This window comes from Panthera uncia, chromosome X (assembly GCF_023721935.1).
Source record: "Panthera uncia isolate 11264 chromosome X, Puncia_PCG_1.0, whole genome shotgun sequence".
In the NCBI taxonomy this organism is placed as follows: Eukaryota; Metazoa; Chordata; class Mammalia; order Carnivora; family Felidae; genus Panthera; species Panthera uncia.
In genome coordinates this window covers 83,828,144-83,850,242 of record NC_064817.1, presented here as the reverse complement: position 1 = coordinate 83,850,242, position 22,099 = coordinate 83,828,144, and the positions used below count along the sequence as shown (strand labels likewise).

Here is a 22,099-nt window from a genome sequence, read left to right as displayed (position 1 = left end):
AATAAAGAGAGACCCTGGGAAGAGTTCTCCATAGGGCTCTAACCCAAAAGCCCAGGATGAGACATGGATTGCAGGGATGGGACAGATATTCCATTCCTTGGGGTCTGAAGGTCAAAAGCAACAATGAGTCACTCTTCCCTATGTTATCCTAAAGGGGGTCCCCTGGAGCTACTGGATAAGGGTATGACAGCCCCCAAACCCTGAGAATTAGAGTCCTAGCTATTGATGATTCAGCCTTGATTAGACCAGTTGCTCATTTTGTTGAGGTTAAACCAGGATGAACTAAGGTACTAGGGAGCCACAGTGGTAGCACTACAGCATAGGAGAGAGTGGAAAAGGAATGCTTCATCCATGATCATTTATGTAGAAAATCCAATGGAATCTATAAAATACCTATTAAAACTAACAAGTTAGCAAGGTTGCAGGATATAAGAGCAACATATATAAACCAATTGCATTTCTACATGCTTATGACAAACAATTGGAAATTCAAATTAAAAGTCAAAACCATTTACAGTAGCATCAAAAATATGATATAATTATGGATAAATCTGTAAAAATAAGTGAAAGACATGTACACTGAAAACTAGAAAATACTGATGAGAAAAATTAAAGAAGACCCAAATAAATATAGAAATATACTTTGTTCATGGGTCAGAAGACCCAGTAAGATGTCAATTCTCCCCAATCTGATCTATAGATTCAATATGATCTCAATTAAAATCACAGCAGATTTTTGGTAGAAATTGACAAGTTAATTCTAAAATTCAATGCAAAGGACCTAGAATGACCAAAGAGTGTTCTTCTTTGAGAACAAAGCTAGAAGATAAACACTACCTGATTTTAAGATTCATAGAGCTACAATAATCAAGAGTGTGATGTCGGCATAAAAATAGACAAGTAGATCAATAAAGAGTTCTGAAACAGACCCACACATATATAGACAAGTGCTTTTTGACAAAGGTGCAAAGGTACTACAGTGGAAAATAACAGTCTTTTTAACAAATGGTCCAGTCACAGCTGGATATATCCATAATACAAAAAAAAGAAAAAAAGAAAAAATTTGATCACTAACTTGTACTGCCTAAAAAAATTATGTCAACATGGACCACAGACCTAAATGTAAAAACTAAAATGATAAAACTTCTAGAAAAAAAATAGGAGAAAATCTCTGTGACCTTGAGATTTTATAGATATGACATCACGAGCATGATCCATAAAAGCATTATCTGTCAGAGAACAAATTGAGAAATTGGACTTCATCAAAATACAAACACTTGCTCTGTGAAAGACACTGTTTAGAGACTGAAAAGAGAAGCCACAGACTGGGAGAAAAAACATATCCAACAAGCAACTCATATCCAGGATATATGAGGAAGTCTCATAACTCACTAATGAGAAGACAAATAAGTCCAGTAAAAAAGCAGGCAAAAGATTTGAAAAGACACTTCAGTAAAAAAGATGCGTGTTGGCAAACAAGCACACAAAAACATGTTCAACATCACTAGTCACTGGGAAAGTGCAAGTTGAGATACCACCGAGATGCCACTGCATACTATTAAAATGCCTAAAAACTGGGGCACCTGGGTGGCTCAGTCGGTTAAGTGTCCGACTTCAGCTCAGGTCATGATCTCACAGTTTGTGAGTTTGAGCCCCACGTCGGGCTCTGTGCTGACAGCTCAGAGCCTGGAGCCTGCTTCGGATTCTGTGTCTCCTCCTCTCTCTGCCCCTCCCCTGCTCATGCTCTGTCTCTCAATAATCAATAAACTTAAAAAAAATTTTTTTAAATGCCTAAAAACAATACCAACAATACCAAGTGCTGATGAGGATGTGGAGAAACTGGAACTCTCATACATGGCTGGTGGGAATGTAGAAAATGGTACCACCACTTGGGAAAACAGTATTGGAGTTTCTTTTTAAAAAAAATTAAAGAGAGACAGATCTGCTGTACGATCAAACCATTCCATTCTTAGGTATTTGCCCAAGAAAAAAGGGAGCATGTGCCATACAAAGACTTGTGCATGAATGTTTGTAGAAGCTTTGTTTGTAGTAGCCAAAACCTGGAAACAACCCCAATGTCCATCAGCAGGTGAACTGATAAAAACATTTTGGTACATCCATACTGTGGAATACCACTCAACAATGAACAGGAATGGGGTCATGGTACACACAAAAACAAGGATAGGTCTCAAAATCATACTTGGTGAAAGAAGCCAGACCAAAATAAATGTACAGACTGTATGATCTCATTTATATAAAACTCTAGAAAATGCAAGGCAATCTATAGTGACAGAAATCAAGTCAGTGGTTGCCTGGGAATAGGGGGTGGTGAATTACACAAAAGCCTGAGCAAACTTTTGGGGGCAACAGATATGTTCAATATCTTGATTGTGATGATGGTTTCATAGATATAAACATATGTCAAAAACTATCAAGTTGTTATTTTAAATATGTGCAGTTTAGGGGAGCCTGGGTGGCTCAGTCGGTTGGGTGTCTGACTTCGGCTCAGGTCATGATCTCACAGCTCGTGAGTTCGAGCCCCGCGTCGGACTCTGTGCTGACAGCTCAGAGCCTGGAGTCTGCTTCGGATTCTGTGTTTCCCTCTCTCTCTCTACCCCTCCTCCGCTCATGCTCTGTCTCTCTCTGTCTCAAAAATAAATAAACATTAAAAAAATTGTTAAAAATATGTGCAGTTTGTATATCAATGAGACTTCCATAAGGCTGTTCAATATAAAAAAGAAGGAATTACAGGTGAAGTCCATATTATCACGAAGGGGAGAGAGAGGGTGGACATGGTCTTGACACTAGATTCCAAAATCATTGGAATTAAAAATGACTCCCAGGAGAAGAAATTTAAGGCCAAAAGAAATGACAACTAACCTTATAAAATTCATAGAGGAACCACAACTCATCGCCCCCTAGAGCACTGGTTTGGGAGCCCAAGGTTGTTTGAGAAATGTTCCCAACATTTTAGATAGCTAGAAGGGCAACGATGATGTTTCACAGCACATCTGCAGGTGTCGCTCTCACAGACATCATCAGAGATGAGTTTTGAGCCTACTTTTCTCTTCTCATCAAGCACTCTGTATGTTCCATGGGCACCTAAAACTCAATACATCCCCAAAATGAACTCCTCTTTTTCCCAAACCCACTCTACCTGTATTCCTTAACTTGGAGAATGATACCACCTCCACTAGACACTCATTGAGTCTAAGACCATTGATTTTCCCTTTTAATTATATCTTGAATCCCACCCCACCCCATCCATCACTGCCCTGGTTCTGGTCCCCATCATCTCTCCTCTGGATAACCGTAATAGCTCCCTAGTTGGTGTACTTCCTCAGCACTATGTAACCTTTCAAATTTGCTCATCTGACTAGGTTACTCTCCCTTCAACATTTCTGTACCCCCACCCTACAGCAGAATTTCTTTACCCTGGCTACACATTCAAATCACTTGAGGGATTTAGAAAATATTAATGTTTTGATTTGGTCTTGGGTGGAGCAGAACTTTTTCTTTTTTCCAAACCTTCCCAGATAATTCTAATGTGCAGCTACAGTGAAGACCCACTACCCTAAAACAGTGGTTCCCAAACTCCAATGGGCATCAGAATCCCTTGGAGAGCTTGTTAAAACACAGGTCTAAATCACTTTGAAGCCTGTGCCTGTCACGACGTGTCAAGCCCTTCACCATCTGCTTCCCGTCTCTCCCATTTCATTTCTTATTGCTCCTTACCTCACATTCTGAACTCCAGGTAAATAAGTTACTCATAGTTGTCTCATCAGAGCATGCTGTTTCATGCCACCAAGACTTTATAGCTGCAAGTCCCTTTGCCTAGAATGTGCCCCCTCCACTCCATGTCTGTACACAGCAAACTTCTACTCGTCCTTCAAGGCTAAGAGCATGCATGTATTGCTTCCTCTGTGAAGCCTCCACTATCCTCCATCCAAGAAGAGTTGGCAAACTGCCTCCTCCTGGCTGCTCCGACTGACACTGCACCCTGCCATCATTACAGGACTGTCCCACTGTTTTAGATTTACTTGTGCGTATGTCTGTCTATGAGATCCAGAGAGCTAGGACAATTTATTGTTTACCTTGATTGGCAGCACCTAGCACAGGGCCTGCTCCAGAGTCAGTGTTCAGCAAATGTTTCTGGATGAACTGAATTCGGAATCATCTCCTTAATGGAGCTAGGCATTGGGGGTTGGGCCACCCTGTTACCCAAATGAGCTCAGTAAACCTTGGGATCCTGTGATGTTGACAGAATTCCTTGGGTTGCTTGCTCCTGAAAAACTGATGAGATCTGTCTAGACAGAGAGACAGGACTTGAGCCACAGCTGGCTCCAGTCACCAGGCTAAACAACTTGGCCATGGCCTACGATGGTAGCAGAAAAGGAAAGGGCCTTCAGGGCTACCTGGAGGTTGGAATAAGTTACATAGCGACTTCACAGTGATGGCAGAACAGCCTGACTGCTTGTTAGTCCACTGGTCTGTCTGTCTGTTTATCCCCAATCAGATTCTACCTGGATGTACAGGTACTCAAAAGCAGCAGGATCCCGGCGCAACAGTTCCACAGGGTCTTTGGGAAAGAAGCTTATTCGGAAGAGGCATTTCATTCCTTGATAGTGTGTCCGCTGTACGACCTGAACACCAGGATGAGAGGTGGGAGAAAAAGACACCTGGGAATCAGTAGCTGTAGCAAAGAGAGCCAGCAGGGTGACTCCTCAACGTGGGGCTTGGGATGGAGGTTGGGTGCTGCTTATCATGGTCTCCCACCTGGCCCTTTGCAATTATCCTCAGAGGAAAGGTCTTGCCCACCCCTCTGGTCCAAGGGGACTAGAATTTTTGAATCACTTAACCAGGATATGGCCTTCATCAACAATTGGGTCGAAGGCCCAAGACAAGAGGTGGGAAGAGAGGGTTCCTGGGAACTTCTCTCTTTTCTCACTGTGGGGCCAATGCCTTTACCTTGCAGAGTGGCTCAGCTGCAAGCAGGGTACATTGCTGATTAAAAGCCAAACCAAAGATTTAAAATCCCATTTGGAGGTACAGGTGAAACAAGTTGGTAATATATTGGTAATTGCTGAAGCTGCCTTGGGTAACGAGGATTCATTATACAATTCCTTCTACTTATGTGTATGTTTGAGATTTTTTTTTGTAATAAAAAAGTTTAAAATCCCATTTGGCAAAAGAGACCAATTGGATTCAAAACGCCTCTTGAGAGGCTGGAGGTGCTTAGGCCCCCCTTCCAAGCTACTAATCTTCCCTTCACAGGTGGGAATGTAGGAGGAGTCTCTGGACTGCATTTGGCTGAGAGCTAAACTTGAAGAATTTCTCTTTCATAAAATCCTTTCATTTTTGTGTGTGTCTGATTTTGATTTTTACTATGCTTCCATGTAGGCATTTCCTCCCCAACTGTCCCTCTCCAATTCCTTCCCTCCCTCTCTGGGAACACTGGTTGGCCCTGGTTGGCCTCTCTGACTCTTCTTGGTGATTTGCCGTTGGTGAAGTGCTAGCCAGCTTCCCCAGTCTCTCTCTCTCTCTCTCCTACTCTGCCTTGGAAGTTGATGTGGGTGACATGCTGCCCATTCTGGGCCCCACTCAGCCCATTCTCAGCCCACACTTGTCCTGGCCTTAGTGGTCTCAGTACGCTCCACTTGTTGACCTTTTCATATTAAAGCCTTCATCTGAAGGCCAAGTTTCCTCTGAGGCAGGGCTTCCAGGACACAGGATGGTTGACACTGCTGTTCATGTTAGCATTCCGGGAGCCCTGCAGTGACCCACCACCTCACACCTTCCCCACTAGAGACCAGGACTAACAATCTTCATGCCCTTCTTATGTCATGAGGAATATCATTGAAAGCCTGCTGGATGTGGTTAGTATAGACCTCACTGTGAACCGTAACTTCTGGGATCCGGCTGAGCAAATTGTTTTGAATTTTCCAGAAAGAGAGTGCCTGGAGTCCTCTTCTCTAGTAGAGGCCACATGCAAAGTTCTCAAGCCAGGCTAAAGGAGTTACTTACATAAGCCAGGGGTTGCTTGTCCTGGAGAAGCAGGAACTTGTGGTTCTGTTCTGGCCCGGCATACTCAAGGACAAGAGCAAAGTGCTCAATGTACCTCAGGGAAAGACGGTCCTGTAATGTCACAATCACATCCTGTGGAAGAGAAAAGAAGAGCCTTGAGAGGGAGATACATTCCAGTTCTAAGCCACTCTCAGCACCAAACATGGAAGAGGGAGATGGAGCACCAAGAAAGATGGTCCTGGGGAGGGGGCTAAGGCTAGGGAAGTGGCCAGAGACACAGGCCTTTATAGTGGCCCATGCGTTCTCCAGGATAAGGAGAGTGACCCATGAGTACTTGGGCCCTGGGGAACACCAAAGGGTGCAGGGGGTAGAGGAAGGTGTTTCTGAACTTGGCCCAGCCAGGCATATGGCAAAAGAAGCTCATGTCCCTCCCTCCCTCCTTTTCTCCTTCCATTCAACAACACATTTTCTGAGTGCTTACTAAGCAAGCCATTGAATAAGGAAGACACTGTGCTGGTTCTTCCCTCACCTTACATAAGTCAGAATGTTCACTGTAGTTTGTTTATCAACTCTTTACTTAAGAATTAACAAGACCATGAGCCACAATTATGTGATTAAAAAGTAGAATATTTCTGGATTCATAATCTAAATTGAATGACTCGAGTTACTGGCAGGATGTTCATTTTTGATCGTTGCTGGCTTTCAGAGACGATCAATTTGGCAACTTGAGAAATGTGTCCACGCAGAGAAACTATGTCACGTGTCTTGTGTACAGTCATAAATCTGACTCCTTCTGGGCTCTGTCTGCTCTGCTACCCTACTTTTAATATTAGGATGTCTGGAAACATATCCTTGGGGGCTGCCCAAATGTCAGTTTTGAGACTTCTGCCATCTATTTGCTGGGACTTCAGCACACCACAGGGCTTCAGTATGCGTGTTCGTGGAGTCAGCACGGCTCAGCCCCCCAAAGGCCAGAAGGAAGCAGGCTTGGGAAGGTGAAGCTCCCTTACAGCCGGGGTTGCCAAACAAGCCCCTTAGTGAACAGGAAATGATGCTTTGCTATTCAGATGTTAGGCTGGAAACTGGTGGGTACTTGAGAGTATCTCTTTGTATCATACAAGCAGTCACAGAGGCGCCAGTGTTGCTGGAGCTCTGGCAGGGACAAATGGGGTTTTCTTTGCAGTTTGGCTGCATTTGGGATTGTGGATGGCCAAGCTGGCGACTGCCAACTGGTGTTAGAAGTGTAACAGCTCCCATGCCAGGCTGTTAATTCACCCAGGTACCTCTCAGGGACAAATGGCTTGGCAGCCTGTCCAAGTTCCAATGAATAGCCAGTGTACCTTCCCTGAGGTCAGGGTGAGATCACAAGCCAGGGGACACTGCTGGCCTCGAAGGCTGGGACTACCTGGAAGCAACAACAGCGGTGTCATTGTGAGGTAGGAGAATGCTCGAAGAAGCCTCCAAGGGGGAAAAAAGAGGAGTAAATGTTCAGTGCAGAGGCAGGTCTCCAAAGGGCATACCGACCCATGAATGAACACCAAGAAGGATTCCAACACAGAGAGATATCCACATCTGGATGCGGGGCATCTGGACACCCCTCAGTGGCCTAGTTGTATTTCAATGTCCCTCCCATATGCTGAGACCTTCAATGGGCAAGAGACCATCCCAGGAGACCCTAAGAAGTATGTTTCAGTCCTATGCTTTCAGGGAACCAACCAGGCTGAAGCCTTTCAAAGAGACTCCAGTTCCATCAACACGGGTTAGGCCCAGTGTTTTGTGACTTGGGTGCTGCCGGCACTTTGGGCAGGACAATTCTTCATCTTTAGGGACTGCCTCACTCCCTGCAAGACACTTAGCATCTCTGACCCAGAGACACTCAATGCCAGCAGCACACCAAATCATGGGACGACCCCACATCCCCTCAGATATTCCCAAAAGCTGTCTGGGAGAGAAGTGCCAATTCTGACCACCTGATAATTCCTCTCAGGGAAGTTTCTTGGCCCCGGGGTTTCTTTGTTTATAGAATTGTCTTGGCCTCAGCATGGGGACCTCGGGACACCTGTGAGCCAAGGTGGGTTTTCTGGGCAGATGCTATTCCATTTGTTGTATGGAAATTCATTCTGGGGATGGCATTATCTTTCTGGAAGGAGTCCAGAAAAAGCAGGAGGTGGTTATTTCTGTCCCAGATAAGAGTTGAACATGGGGGTTAATCGTTTCATTGCCTTTGCTCCTCAGCACTAAGGGAATCGCTACAACTTTTAGATGGCTGGCTGAGCTCTTAAGAATCACAGCTCAGTAATTTTTCTTCCTATGAAAGGAAGAGCCAAGGGGCCTATGGCTGGACGTTTCAAATCTTGGTTCAGTGCTTAAGATCTGGTTCTTATTTAAAAAGCAAAGCATGGCTAAGCTAATCTCCCAAGAGATTGTGTTTGTTGATTTCTGTGTGTAAATGTGTGTAGATGTTATTGTAGCAATATAAATCACTTTCGCTTTATAAATGGTTTAATGATCTTCAAACTTCTTAGCTCCTAAGAGTCTTGAAGGGCCCGGTGGACACAAAGCAATCCACTAGTAGGTGTGTACACACACATGCACCCATGCTTCTGCGCATATGTGCGTACATGTGCACACACACACACACACACGCACACACACACACACACACACACACACACAGCTGGGCACTCAAATTCTCCCCTCCCCCAACACCCTCATCTGAGGGCTGTGTGTTCTTGCAGACTGGTCCTCCCAGAAGCTGAAGCTCAAAGGCCACCTTGCTCCAGATGCAACTCTGTGCAGACTCAGATAAACCCAGGAACCAGCAGCTCTGTGTGCTCCAGAGAGGGCAAATGTTGACCCAAGACAGGACACTCTGTATGTACCTTAACAGTGGTCCGGCCATCAAACGTGAATGATTTGATCTGCCCATTTTCTAAGAAAACCTTCAGGACGTTGGGGATGAGGAGAAGAGCTTCTTTCTTCATCATTTTCTGTGAATAGGCAGGGAAAGGCCAAGGAGAGGGGCTCATTTAGAAGGCAGAGGGAAGCCAGAGGAGGGGTATAAGTAGGAAGAGAAGGGAGCGAGAGAAGGAGACGGGGAGCCAAAGATACGGAAGGACAGAGGGACAGAGGAGAGAACAGATCAATGATCATGTCACATGCAGACCAGAACCAAATGTTCCAAGAAGACACTGGGCCATATCAAAAGTTTACCTTTCATTTGATGTCACAGCCCACCCCATTCTACCATGGCTCCCAGTTCCACAGCTTTGAGTGGTGCTTGGTCCATAGAGACCATCACTAAAGACCAGATGGAAGGCCTCCTTAGGAGCCCCCCTCACTGGCCTGCTCTTATATCCTGACACTTCCCTTTCTGCCAGACTCTTCACACACTGAGGTCACTTCAACATCCATGCCTTTGTTCTGCCCTTCCCTGTCCCCCATGATCTTCTACGTCCTTTCTGACCTGGACCTGCCTATTTCTCCAGAGTCATGTCTCGCTGGTGCAGGTACCCATCCTGCTCTTTCACACCTCCTTACGTCTGACAATTCATCGTTCAGGGACTGTGTCACTCCCTGCAGGGTACTTAGCATCTCTGACCATGAGACACTAAATGCCAATAGCATGCCAAATTGTCAGGATAACCCAAAACATCCTTAGACATTTCCAAAAGCTCTGTGAGAGTGGGAAGTATTGACCTTGATTGAGAACCTCTGGTAAAGCCGCTTTTTTTAATATTTATTTATTTGGGGGCAGTGCAAGTGGGAGAGGGTCAGAGAGAGGGGGACACAGGATCTGAAGTGGGCTCTGTGCTGACAGACTGACAGCAGTGAACCCAATGTGGGGTTCGAACTCATGCACCATGGATCATGACCTGAGCCAAAGTCAGATGCTCAAGCAACTGACCCACCAGGTGCCCCAAAGCCCATTTTTGAACACCTGATATCTTCTTAGCAAAAGTTTTCTTGGCCCAAGTGTTTATTTGTAGAGTGCTAAAAGGTAAATAAATATTTGTGGTGGGTTTTTTTTGTTTATTTTTAAAGTTTATTTATTTTGAGATGGAGAGTGTGTGTGAGCAGCAGAAGGGTAGAGACAGAGGTATAGAGAGAAAGAATCCCAAGCAGGCTCCGAGCTGCCAGCACAGAGCCCGATGCAGGGCTTGAACCCATGAACTGTGATATCGTGACCTGAGCCTAAGTCAGAAGCTTAACCAACTGAGCCACTCAGGCGCCCCTCAATATTTGTTAAATAAAGACTGTTCTCTCTGCCTTTCCCTTTCCCTCCTTGGCAAACTCCTACTCATCCTTCAAAACCTGGCTTAAATACAAATTCTGTAAAGTCTTGTCCCAACTCTTCAGGTGCTTGGACCTGGTATTCCCACGTGTTCCTACAGCAACGTATACATACTTCTCTCAATGTTCTTAGCATATTTTTGAAGAATGTTGGTCTCTCACAAATGGTGAACTTAGAGCACATCCATGTCCTATTCAATCTTTGTAATTCCGACATTGAGCAGAGTTCCTGGCATACAGTTGGTGCTCAATGAATGGCTGCTGAATATATGAGTAATAGGTGCTTAATATGTGCTTACTTGAATGATTAGAATCATCTGGAGAACCCAACCATTTCCCGGGGCCATCACCAGTTCTATAGGAACTGAAAAGCTGCATAAGATGGTTGGATTCCTTAATTCAGTGGGCATTCATTGAGCCTCTAGTATATGCCCAGCACTATGCTAAGCCCCATGAGACCCAGGCAGAAATAGAGGGCTGGGTCTGGTCTTACACTCTTGTGAACACCCACACGAATCCATTAGAGAACAATTGTAAAACCGAAAACAAACCAACAGGTATAAGATAGTTAAAGTTTCCTAGGTGAGGCGACTTAGATTTTGATTTCAAAGGAGATGGTAGGTGTAGACTATTAAGAGAGGCTAGAAGAGGGACAGTCCAGACCTAGGGACCGTCATGGACAGCATGGAAAAATGATCAAGCAAGTCCTCCTGGGTCAGGGTATGATTGGTGGGGGGGGGGGGGCAGGAGTCAAATCGTGGTAGGAAGTGATGGGGTATAAAGTTGGGAAAGTGTGACTCCCTGGTTCTCTCACTGATCCTGAGATGCCTTGCTCCTACCAAGCCCTGAGGCCCTGGATCCCCAGGCTGATGACAGTCGGCAGTGGCAGGTTTTATTTAGCACACTGGGGTTGGACTCAGATAATTACTTAATTGATTTTGCTTAAAAATAGAGTTGGCTAGGAATGCCCACGGGATTTATTTTTGCTCTGGCTGCTTACTAAAGCCCTGGAACACCAAGGCAAAGGGATGATAGGACAGCCCAGAGTCACCTGGGCCTGGAGTTCCCTAGGTCCCAACCAATGGTGAGGCTGCTAGGGTCCATACTGGTGGCGTGGGAGGTAGGGGTTGTTGTGACATCAGGTAATTTCCTGAGTACAGCAGAGTGGGAAGATTGATGTCTCTCTCTCTCTCTCTCTCTCTCTCTCTCTCTCTCTCTCTCAGACAAGAGCCCCAAACTGTGCCTGGTGGTCGGTCCAGGAGCGACAGAAGTAACCCTGGGTGGGTCCTAGCTACTCCAGGGCCTTTGCTTTCAGGTTGGTCTGGAGTGGGGGCTTGATCCTACCTGTGGATAGCTGAGACTTATGGAGAGGGGGGTCATAGTGTAGCAAGGAGAGAGTGGGGAGGGGAGAGTGGAAGGGAGAGGAAGAGATGGGAGGAAAAAGGGGGAGGTGGTAGGGAGGTTTTCATTGGGTAGCCAGGTCTTGATTGATTACTCTGTAATGCTGAGATGGGATAGTCTGTGCTTTGCAAATCCAATTTGCGTTGGCTCTGGGTTTTCAAGGGTTCAGGGCACAAATGTCTCTTTTGTGGCTCGGACCTAAGGGTGTTCTTCATTGTGGTCTGTAGGGAGTAGATACTGTTGCCTCGTCTCTCTGCTCACCACCCCCCACTTCTTTTTAACCTCTTCTGCTACGACTGATATGGAGTCCAGCCTCCAATTACTTGACGGCTTACCCAGTGGGACCCTGTAGGCTCCCAGGCTTTTCAGCCTTCCTTGAACAGGGATGGAAGAAGGCCTAGGCTGAGTCTGGGGATGAGTGTTGGGGAAAAGGACATGGAAGACACTTGTATCCTCTATCCCATCTTCTGAGTGGCACTGCTTCAAAGAACTACAGAAGTGCCTGGCGCCCCACTGATTTCCCCACTCAGGCTGGGCCTGCTGGCCTTTCTCAAGTGCAGCTGTGCCTCCGTACATAAATGCCACAGGCCCCCTGAGAGCCCTGCCTGCAAAAGCCTGCAAAAGCACACAAATGCCTGTTAGCTCTGGCTCTGTCCACCCGCACCTGGATATCACCGACTTCTGCAGACTCCTGGGTGGCTCTGGCCATAATCCATGACTGCTTAACACATATCTCTCTGCTCTCCATCCACCTCTTCTCATTTGCTTATCTGGAGCAGACAGCTCGGCTCATGTAAACCCCATACAGCAGTAAGAAAGACTGCAGGCTGGCCAAGACTCTCCCAGTTGGGCAGCTACATAGCATGGGCTGTCAAGCATCACCTGTTCCTTGAAACCATACCACCCAATGGGGGATTCTATGTATCTCAATCTGAACTACTTGTCCCCCGCCCTGCCCCAACATCACCCACTGGTATCCAGTGGCAGGGAACAGGTGTTCATTTTCCATGCCATGTGGTACTGGGCACACAGCAGGTGCCTAATAAAAGTTTTGTGATAAGGGGGGCACGTGGGTGGCTCAGTCAGCTGAGCATCCAACTTCGGCTCAGGGCATGATCTTGCGTCGGCCAGCTGCTGTCAGCACAGAGCCTGCATCAGATTTCTGTCCCCCCCACTCTGCCCTTCCCTGCTTACATGCTCTCTCTCTCAAAAATAAATAAATCTTAAAAAAAAAAAAAGCTTCGTGACAATGAGAGTCTGTATCATTTCCCATAGGCTGCTTCACTAGTCAAGACGTGCCATTGCAGGATTACTTTAATGCGAAGACAGCTCAATTACACCAGGCACTCTTGCTCCAGATCTTCAGAAAACCACCACCTCTTTCTGGCTTCTATTAAATAGCCCGAAGATGTTTGTGGAGCACTTGTTCTGAGTGGAAGCTATCATGCCAGGGACAGCAATTTCTCTAAGCACCATGAGGGGCCTGAGTGAAGTGATACAGGTTCCTTCATCCCACAGTGCCCAGGGCTCTTCTGGATGCCACGTTCTCCTATCTTACAACCAGCCTGGAGCCCTGTGGTCCTCCCTCTCCCCTCCAGCCCTTTCATAATGCCGCCCACTCTCGAGTACCTGCTCCAAAGCCAGACCTCCGCGGTCAGGCTGATTCTAGCCAAGGGCCAAGGACAGGGAGCTGAAAAGCTGCACTTACTGCCTCTGTTTCTCCAACTGCCACCTGCTCAGAAAATCGGACCTTCGCAGGATTCGATCTCAGCCTGGCCTTCTTTGCAGTGCTGATGAAGGCAGATTTGGGGGACTGGAAAAAGAACAGAGGGCTGATGAGTTCTCTATCCCTGGGAAAAACCTGACCTTTGCCTGGAGTTAAGATGTCTCAGTACGGGCATGCTTTGCCTTACTGATCAATAAGTCAATAAATACGTATTGATTCCCTACTAGGTGCAAGGCGATGTGCTAAGTGCTTCCTTCTATGATTGGTGTGTTCTGAAAAAGCTGGGCATGAATTGAATTTGGGTAGATTGAATCCCATTATTAACACTCTGGGCCTAGTGGAGTTTGCCAAAATCCTTTAGCAATAACATCCATTGAATTATTATATGTTTGGTTTGCTTAACGTGAGATATACCTAAATGGTGGTTTTTATCACATCTGAATACGAGCATCTCGAAGGATTTACAGAAATGACCTTATTCATCTCCCAGATATGCCCTGCCCCTAGGAAGAAGATTATAGAAAATGATTCAAGGAAATGCACGAGTCTACATGAGGGGAACCCTCATGTCTTCAGGAGCCTTTAATCATTCATGTGACAAGTTTAGGGAGGACCGACTATGTGCCAGGCACTGTTCCAGGTGATGAGGGGTTCAGCAGTGAACAACACAAAGCTCCCTGGCCTCAAAGAACATCCATCTAGCAGGAACAGACTGACAATAAACAAATGAATATCTTTTAGGTAGCAAATAAGGACTGTGAGGAAAAATCAAGCAGGGTGAAGGACTATACAAGAGACTGTATGAGTGATGGTAGGAGTGATGGGGGTATTATTTTAGTCAGGATGTGCAGGGAAGACCTCACACAGGAGGTGATGTTGAAGCAGAGACCCGAAGCAAGTGAGGGAGAGCCAGCCATGAGAATATGTGGAGAAAAAGAGCCAGCCATAAGGATATGTGGAGAAAAAGCCTCCTGGGCAGAAAGAATATTATAGGCTCAGAGGTGGGATTGGGGTGCATGAGGAACAGCAAGGGAGTCCAGTGTGGCCGGAGCAGAATGATGGGGGTGGAGGTGGAGGGGTATGCTCAGAGAGGCAGTTGAGCACTGGGTCATGTAGGGCCTGGTCAGCCATGGCGAGAACTTTGGATTTCACTCCACTGGAGGGTTACACCCAAAGTAGTGAGACTAGTTCAGTGTGTCCTGTAATAATACAGCTAAAATGGGATGGAGGCTAGGGCTAGGGTAGTAATAATGGAGCTTATGAAAAGTGAGTTAATTTTGGATAGACTCTGAAGATAGAACCAAGACGATATGTTGACGGATTGGATGTGGGAGGTGAGAAAAAAGAGAGGAATCAACTAGAAGAATGGAGTTGCCACTTACTAAGATGAGGAAGACCATGGTGGGAATCAGGTTTGGGGCTCCTTCAAACCACCTCCCCTACCAGCTCGGTCATGGAGCCTGTGTGTTCCACAATCAAGAATCCCTTCTGAAGGGCCCTGCCAGCTGGTAAGGCAATACATGAAGCTATTTTCTGTCATTTACGCTGCATTTGAATTTCATTTACCAGAGCAGCCACAGGAGGGCGGGACCCTAAGATAAAGACACACCAGAAACAAATGTCCTTATCAGGTCTTGGGCCCTTGTCTCAGCTGTGTTCTCTTCCTGAGCCAGCAATCTCATTCCCTACAGAGGGCAGTTTGCAGAAGGCCACCTGTTCAACCCAAGTCCAGTAGGACCTCAGGCAGTGGGTCTTGGTCCTGGCTGTGTGGCAGAAATAGTGGAATGGCTTTTAAAACCCCTAATGCCCGGGCCCCACCCTAGACCAATGACATCAAATTCCTGGGGATGAGGTCCAGGTATTGGTAATTTTTTTTTTTTAATTTCCAATGATTTCAAAATGCAGCTAAGGTTGCACGAACCACTGAGCTAAAGGAACCTTAGGCTTCCCGTCTTGAGGCACAGACATAGTTTGTTGGCAGCAGACGATATAGCACAACAAAATCCAGGGCTGGAGATCGTTGCAGAAGGTGATTACAGTATTGATTGTTCATGGGAGTCAAGAAATGCCTTTGTGTGTTGCATAGCTTAGTGCTTAAATCCTGGGCAGGGGCTGCAGGCTGCAGCAGGAGCAAAAGAGAAGGGGCAAGAGAGAAAGATCTGTGGCTATGTTCAGGGAGACTCCACAGCAGTCCAAATTTCCACCTGAGGTGCCACAGACGGGAGGCAGGTGAAATCTTTGTTTCTACCCGAAAGTCACGTCCTCCTTTCTCTATAATCATCTGTGATGGCATGCCTTTGTGCAGTGTGGAACGAGGCATCTCCAGAGGCCTGAATGGGCCATGTGGTCCACCCTTCATTTTCACACGTGAAGCGGAGGCCTGGGAAGAGGATATGGTTTACTGCAAGTACCAAAATAATTTGGTAGTAGAGCTGAAACTAGAACCCAGATTTCCCGAGTCTTGGGTTGGCGATTATTCCCCACAGCCAGCTGAAGCTGGGTATCCTTTCCTTTTTTTTAATGAATATAATTTATTGTCAAATTGGGTTACATACAACACCCAGTGCTCAGCCCAACAAGTGCCTTCCTCAATGCCATTCACCCATTTTCCCCTCTCTCCCCCATACACTCTCAGTTTGTTCTCTGTACTTAAGAGTCTCTTGTGGTTTGCCCACCTCCCTCTCTGTAACTATTTTTTCCCCTTCCCTTCCCCCATGGTCTTCTGTTATGTTTCTCGAGATCCACATATGAGTGAAAACATATGATAGCTGTCCTTCTCTGACTTATTTCACTCAGCATACCTTCCAGTTCCATCCACATTGCTGCAAATGGCATGATTTCATTCTTTCTCATTGCCAAGTAGTCTTCCATTGTATATATAAACCACATCTTCTTTATCCATTCATCAGTTGATGGACATTTAGGCTCTTTCCATAATTTGGCTATTGTTGAAAGTGCTGCTCTAAACATTGGGGTACAAGTGCCCCTATGCATCAGCACTCCTGTATCCCGGGGGTAAACTCCTAGTAGTACTATTGCTGGGTCATAGGGTAGTTCTATTTTTAGTTTTTTGAGGAACCTCCACACTGTTTTACAGAGCGACTGCAGGATCTTTCATCCAGTGGCTCTGGTTTGACTTTTGAGCATATGAAGAACCGCAACTGGTACCCTTCTGTGTCTTCACCTATGGTGAGGGAATGACTCCTTGAGGTCTTTACCAAAAGTCCCAGATTGGATCCTGTCCTACAGATACCACTATAAACAAAAGACATATATTTATAGGAGCAAAATCATGAAGGAGGAAGTGGAATGGCCCATTCTTTTCAGGGATTATAATCATTTCCGGTGTCTGTGGTAGAGCTATTTTCAGCTTGTTCGTGCCTCATTTTTTATTGACCCTTGTCCTGTCAGTCTCTAAGAATCCATCCTATTCTCAGTCTTCAGCCTTGATCACTGATGGTGACTCACTCATTGCCAGCTGGGCTCTGCTACATGTCACAGAGTCACAGCTAGCCTTATGCTTCAACACAGGTGACGTCTGCCTTGCAGTGTGATACACCTTGCAGGTGCTCTCAAAGGTCTCCCTGCTCCAAACATCTTCGAAGCTCAGCTACAGGGACTGAAGATCTTAATGCTAGGGTCACTCCTTTGAATTTAAATATTAAGAGTTAGGGGGGTGCCTGGGTGGCTCAGTTGGTTGGGCGTCCAACTCTTGATTTCGGCCCAGGTGATGATCTCATGGTTTGTGAGTATGAGCCCCACATTGGGCTCTGTGCTGACAGTGTGGAGCCTGCTTGGGATTCTCTCTCCCTCTCTGTCCTTCCCCTGCTGACTCTCTCCCTCTCTCTTAAAATAAATAAATAAAAACTTAAGAAAATATTGAGAATGGGGAAGGCCCTGATCAAAATGCCAATGTGGTACCAGGGAGGAGTAATGAACATAATTCAGGGGTCAGCAGACTACAGCCTGCATGGGCAAAATCCTGCCCACCACCTGTTTTTGTAAATAAAACTTTATTGGAATACAGCTGTGATCTTCACTTATGTATTACTGTCTGTGGTTGCTTTTGCAACTATCATGTATGGTCTACAAAGCTTACAATATTTACTATACAGCCCTTTACAGAAAGTTTGCTGATTCCTGCACTAACTCATTAGCATGCACTCACCCACTGTTTCTAAAACTTTCCTGACGATAAGAATCACTGGGGAGTGCTTGCTAAACCACAGATTTCTAGGCCCACACCAGACTTAAAAAGTTGGAATCTCTAAGAACATAAGGCACAGAATTTATATTGTTGAAAATGTCCTAACCCATTAAGCATAGATTAATTGAGTACCTTAAAGCTGGGACATCTGAGCTCTTCACTGACCCCATTTTTCCTTCAAGCAGTCGGGAGTGTCATTTTGCAACAGGCACCCTTGCTGGCTAAAATGAATTTTGGCTTGAAACGTGGGACTGGAATTACTAAGCACCTCTGGGGCCACTGTGAAGCCCCTCGAAGCAAATATGAAGCCAGCAGCTTGGTGGAATAAGCAATAGAGGAAAGAGTCTGCCTCTCCCCCAGGACTTCATTCAGCAGCTGGTGACGATTTGACTATTTTTTAATTTCATGGCTCTATTAATACAGATTTCAGGGTTGTGTTCAAAGTCAGGTATATGGCCCAACATCTTGGTGTACGATAGGGCCCTACTTTGATTTTGAGAGGTTCCCGAAGGTCTGACAGCCTCTCAATTCTCCTTTCTGCTGGCTCATTGGCTCCTTTCACCTGAGCCTACTTAGAAGCACTTCCCATAGCACTGTGGGAGTCTGGGACAATGGAGGGCCATCCTGGTTTCACTGGACTACTGATAAGGGACCCAGGGTCTTCCTTCCTGCACTTGGTGCCTGGAGGTGAACATGGCCTTTCTCCAGCTTCCAAAGTCCCCTGCAAGCCACACATGACCCTTATTCCCCATCGATGGCCTCGTCAGGTGGTTCTGCCCCCAGTTCCCTGGGCACATTGTGCTGTTTCCCACTTTTGCCTGCCCTGTAGCATCCCCCCTGCTTAGCTAAATGCCATCTCTAAAGCCCAGCTCAAATTCTGCCTTGGTCTTGAATTCTTCCCCGATTCCTTCAGTCCCCTCCCTGGATTTCCTATAGTACTCCTTGGTAATCCATACTGCCAGCGTTCACCTCCTCAACCAGGTTGTAAAAGAAGAGATGGAATTTTATATTACTATGTCTACCCCTAGCACCAAGCATAGAGTAGGCACAGAATAAGAGCTAGTAGTTGACTGCTAAAGTTCATAATGAATTAGTTCAACAATTTTAGCAAATATGGTTTGAGGACCTACCATCTGCTAAGCATTATACCTCAAGAAGCTCTGTGGAAAACCAGTTCTTCTGCAGTAGGTGCCCATTATTTTGGCCTTTTTTTCTGGGCATGTGGCCCCAAGCAAACGGGATCCTGGCTTGTTGGGTACAGGGAAGTCTTCAGTACCATAACACTAGAGTTTCATTTGAAGGGACTGTCTACTTTCTTTATCTAGGTCACAACAAAGTACTTTTAAAATATTTATTGAGGACACACCATGTGCCAAGGTCTAAGGGTACCAAAATTAATACATATTTAGTCAATCATGGGGATAGTTGGTCACTTGAAGATTAAGGAACACCCTTAAATACATATAGGCTTAATAAGTGGCTATTTAATGCAGTACAGTTTGAGGGGCCCTGGGAATGGACCGCTGTGACCACTCCCCTCAAATACCCCCATGGTCTGCCATCATAAAAGTCACTTCATTAAAAGAAAAATGTCATCTGAAAGAGTTCTTATTACATCAGTAGTTCTTGATATGTACCTTGGCTACATAAGAATCATTTCAGAAGCCTTTTCAAAAGACAAAAACCTGGGTCCCATCCCCAAAGCTTCTAATTCAATTGGTAAGAGCTAGAAGCTGAGCATCAATAGTTTTTTTTTAATTTTTTAACATTTATTCATTTTTGAGACAGAGAGACAGAGCATGAATGGGGGAAGGTCAGAGAGAGGGAGACACAGAATCTGAAACAGGCTGCAGGTTCTGAGCTGTCAGCACAGAGCCCGACGTGGGCCTCAAACTCACGGACCACGAGATCGTGACCTGAGCCGAAGTCAGACGCCCAACCGACCGAGCCACCCAGGTGCTCTGAGCATCAATAGTTTTAAGAGCCTCTCAGGTGGTTCTAATGTATAGCCAGAGTCAAGAACCACCCTCATCAGCCAAGGAATGTACAAGTTGGAAGGAACCTTAGAGGTATAAAGATTCCTGGGCCACATGCTGGACCTACTGGGAAACTGTCTCCTAGAAGAAGTGGGAATCAAGCTTGAACAAGATGAGAGTTTGGTAAGAGGCAGCAGTCTCCACGCAACCATAAGACGTTGAGTACTGTGGACTCAGTACTATGTTCTGTGATGCAGGCGCTACCACGCTGAACATATTCTGGGGGTTGTCAATAAACTTTTATTATAACTTGAGAGAGAAGATTCTCTTTCTCAGTCCATTTTTGTGACTCATGGCAGTTACGTTTTATAAACTCACCTCGAACACTGAACTAATGAATACTGAACAGTTGCTCCTTAGGGGAAATATGCGTGTGTGTGTGTGTGTGTGTGTGTGTGTGTGTGTGTACCTCACATAGATTATGATTTATAATTCTAAAAACAACTCATCCTGGTAGCTTCTATTTTCTTTATTTCACTAGGAGAAAATGAGGTTCTGAAGTGTTAAGTGACTTGCCTGAGGCCGCCCCACTAACAGGTGCCAGAGTTAGGATTCAAATCCCATCCAACTGTTCTACAGACTGAGCTTCTTGCACTACATTGCACTGCTCCCTGCCATCTCTATATTCTGGATACCTCTGTGTGACAGCTGAAACAAGACGGCAGTGCATTGCCTTATTTGACCTCAACTGGAAATGTGTGCATTGGGAGACTCAAATGTTTTCATGTTCTTCACATGTCTGCAAATGACCAGGAAAGCACTGTGGGTATTGATTCTAGGGTTACAAATACATTAGAAGGAGTAGGTGAATTTGCAAATACAGAATCTGCAAATAATGAGGGTTGATTGTACACATACGTAAGGCTGACCTTCAGTTGGGATACACTGGTATGGCCATACCTGTTGTAAAATATTCAGGGTTTCTTTCACACTGATTGGTAAGTAACCACTGCCCTAAGCTTCCTGGGTGCCACCTGACCTCTCCCCTGGGACCTCTTTACAAATGGTCAACTGAACAGTTAATGCCTGGCGCAGTTAGGAGGTCTCCAAGACTCTGGCTGGCTTACATTCTGATCGAATGGCTCCTACTGTACAGGTTAATTGTTTTGACTATCACCGCTGTGTGTATGTGCTCATGTCTCTGCTCTAAGGGTTTAGAAAGCACGAGGCCAATACTAGAGTGTAAGCTCTATGAGGGTAGGAACCACGTCTTTCCCATGTACTGCTATGTTCCCAGTTTAGAAGAGCATCTGGAACAGTAGACATTCAATAAATGCTTGCTGAATGGATGAACAAATGAGACTCTCATTGAGGTTAGTCAGGCAAAGGTGTTTGGAAAGGTCTCAAGCCAGGTCTTAAAGGAAACAGACATGTACTAGAAGAGGTGCAGACTAGTACGAGGACAGAAGCCTGCAGGGTAGTAAGAACTAAGATATGTACCAGGAGGAGAAGGAAAGCAGCCTGGTCATAGCAAAGAGGCCATGGGATAGGACAGTGGGGACATGAGAACTAGAGGGCAAAGGGGTGTTAGGAGCACTGGGATGAGAGATGGAACAGAGGTGGAGGGAGTGTTAGGCTCTTCATTCTGCACCAAAGGTTGGACACTTGAGTTTAGTTTAGGCTGCTGTGATGGCTGGAAGCTGGGTTTCCCTTATTCCTTCTTTGGCAGGTTCCGGGTGCTGGGGGATACGGCAGTAAACAAAACACAGTCCCTATCCTTGAGGAGCCAACATTCTAACAAGATATATATCATACACACACACACACACACACACACACACATATATATATATATATACACACACACATGATATTTAATGGGAATGTAAAATGGTACAGCCACTCCAGAAAATAGTTTGGCAGCTTACTAATAAACATACACTTAATGTATCAACCCAGCAGTCACACTTTTGGGCATCTGTCCCAGAGAAATAAAAACTTATGCTCACAAAAAAAACCTGTACATGGATGTTTATAGCAGCTTTATTAGTATTAGCTGCAAACTGGAAATAGCCCAGATGTCCTTCATTGGATGGATGACTAAACAATCTGTGGGACATCCACACCATGGACTACTACTCAGCAATAAAAAGGAACGCACTACTGACACTGGCAACGACTTGGATGAATCTCAAGGGCATTGTGCTGAGTTAAGAAAGCCAATCCCAATGATTAAATACTATATTATCCCACTTACATAATATTTTTAATTTTCATTTTATTTTAGCGAGGAGAGTGTGAGTGGGGGAGAGGGGCAGGGGGGCAGAGGGGCAGAGAGGCAGAGGGAGAGAGAGAGAGAGAGAGAGAGAGAGAGACAGAGAGAGAGAGAGAGAGAGAGAGAGAGAGAGAGAGAGGATCTTAAGCAGGCTCCACACCCAGTGCGGAGCCCGACGCGAGACTTGATCTTATGAC

At 45.6% G+C, this 22,099-nt stretch overlaps 1 protein-coding gene across 1 annotated transcript in view; it reads right to left on the bottom strand.

Moving 5' to 3' along the window:
* The window catches only part of FRMPD3 (FERM and PDZ domain containing 3), a 67,917-nt gene that overhangs the window by 36,548 nt on the left and 9,270 nt on the right, over positions 1-22,099 (bottom strand). Inside the window, exons 4-7 of the mRNA XM_049644747.1 lie at positions 13,427-13,531; positions 8,907-9,014; positions 6,025-6,156; positions 4,524-4,643 (exon numbers count right to left, since the gene is read on the bottom strand). Of these exons, the coding sequence (XP_049500704.1) occupies positions 4,524-4,643; positions 6,025-6,156; positions 8,907-9,014; positions 13,427-13,531 (465 nt within the window). The remainder of the gene's footprint in view (positions 1-4,523; positions 4,644-6,024; positions 6,157-8,906; positions 9,015-13,426; positions 13,532-22,099) is intronic.